This window comes from Octopus bimaculoides, chromosome 3, assembly GCF_001194135.2.
Source record: "Octopus bimaculoides isolate UCB-OBI-ISO-001 chromosome 3, ASM119413v2, whole genome shotgun sequence".
NCBI lineage: Eukaryota > Metazoa > Mollusca > Cephalopoda > Octopoda > Octopodidae > Octopus > Octopus bimaculoides.
In genome coordinates, this window is record NC_068983.1 from 36954807 (window position 1) to 36955904 (window position 1098).

The following is a 1098-nucleotide window of genomic DNA, read 5'->3' on the forward strand; positions in this document are numbered from 1 at the left end:
ATAAAAGACACCTTTTCGTGCGGGTGACACGTAAAAGCACCCACTACACTCTCTGAGTGGTTGGCGTTAGGAAGGGCATCCAGCTGTAGAAACTCTGCCAAATCAGACTGGAGCCTGGTGTTGCCATCCGGTTTCACCAGTCCTCAGTCAAATCGTCGAACCCATGCTAGCATGGAAAGCGGACGTTAAACGATGATGATGATGATGATCCCAGTGCCAGTGGCACGTAAAAAGCACCATCTGAACGTGGCTGATGCCAGCGCCACCTTGAAAAAGCACCCACTACACTCGGAGTGGTTGGCGTTAAGAAGGGCATCCAGCTGTAGAAACACTGCCAGTTCAGACTGGAGCCTAGTGCAGCCTCCTGGTTTCCCAAACTCCAGTCGAACCGTCTGGTGTGCTAACACTTTAGTCATTTGTCTAATATAACAATAGCTTAGAAAGAGATTCTGCTTTTAAAAAGTTGGGAAGAAGGCCTGTATTAGGGGTTGACATTTGGTTATATAGATGTGAAAGAAGTGCATTATCGCCACCCCAATGTTTTCAAAAGAAATTTTACTAAAATCAATTCTAATGAACGAAATTGTTTTCTCTTCAGACAAAGCAAGCAAATTGGAAAGAGAATTACTGGAAGAAGTCAAAGACAAAGAGACACCAATGCTGGCAGAGTAAACAATTATGTATTATTGTTTCCTTCAAAATAAAGAATTTATGTATTATAATCCTGAGTGTTTATTATGGGCTTTTATCTTATTTTCTTTTTAGTACTTTACAGTTTGTTTGTCACAGTAAAGTTCCAAAATCTCTCATCAATTTGGCTTTTTTTTTTTTTTTGACTTTGTTTACATATGTTTTCCATGTTCCTTATTGCTTCCATCATTAATTATGTATTTGGAATGGAAAGTACAGCAAAATGCTAAATGAAACACATCTCGGCACATGCGTGATTGTGTGATTAAGAAGGAAGCTTTTTAACCACACTTGGTTTCAAGTTCAGTCCCTTTGCATGGTACATTGATTAAATGTCTTCTGTAGCTCTGGGCCAACTATTATTAGAGCTGTAGGTAACTTCATTTTTGAATACATTCTTATGCGGGG

The 1098-nt window shown here is 39.6% G+C and overlaps 1 protein-coding gene across 2 annotated transcripts in view; it reads left to right on the forward strand.

The window, feature by feature from the left end:
- LOC106875663 (probable ribosome biogenesis protein RLP24) overlaps window positions 1-813 on the forward strand; it is a 9536-nt gene extending 8723 nt beyond the window's left edge. Inside the window, exons 5-6 of one of the 2 annotated variants that reach the window (XM_052966148.1) lie at window positions 599-676; window positions 710-813. In XM_052966148.1, the coding sequence (XP_052822108.1) occupies window positions 599-672 (74 nt within the window). In that variant the 3' untranslated portion in view covers window positions 673-676; window positions 710-813. Of the gene's footprint in view, window positions 1-598 lie in introns of both variants that reach the window. The other variant, XM_014923902.2, reaches the window with a different exon arrangement.
- Window positions 814-1098: the final 285 nt, after the last annotated feature.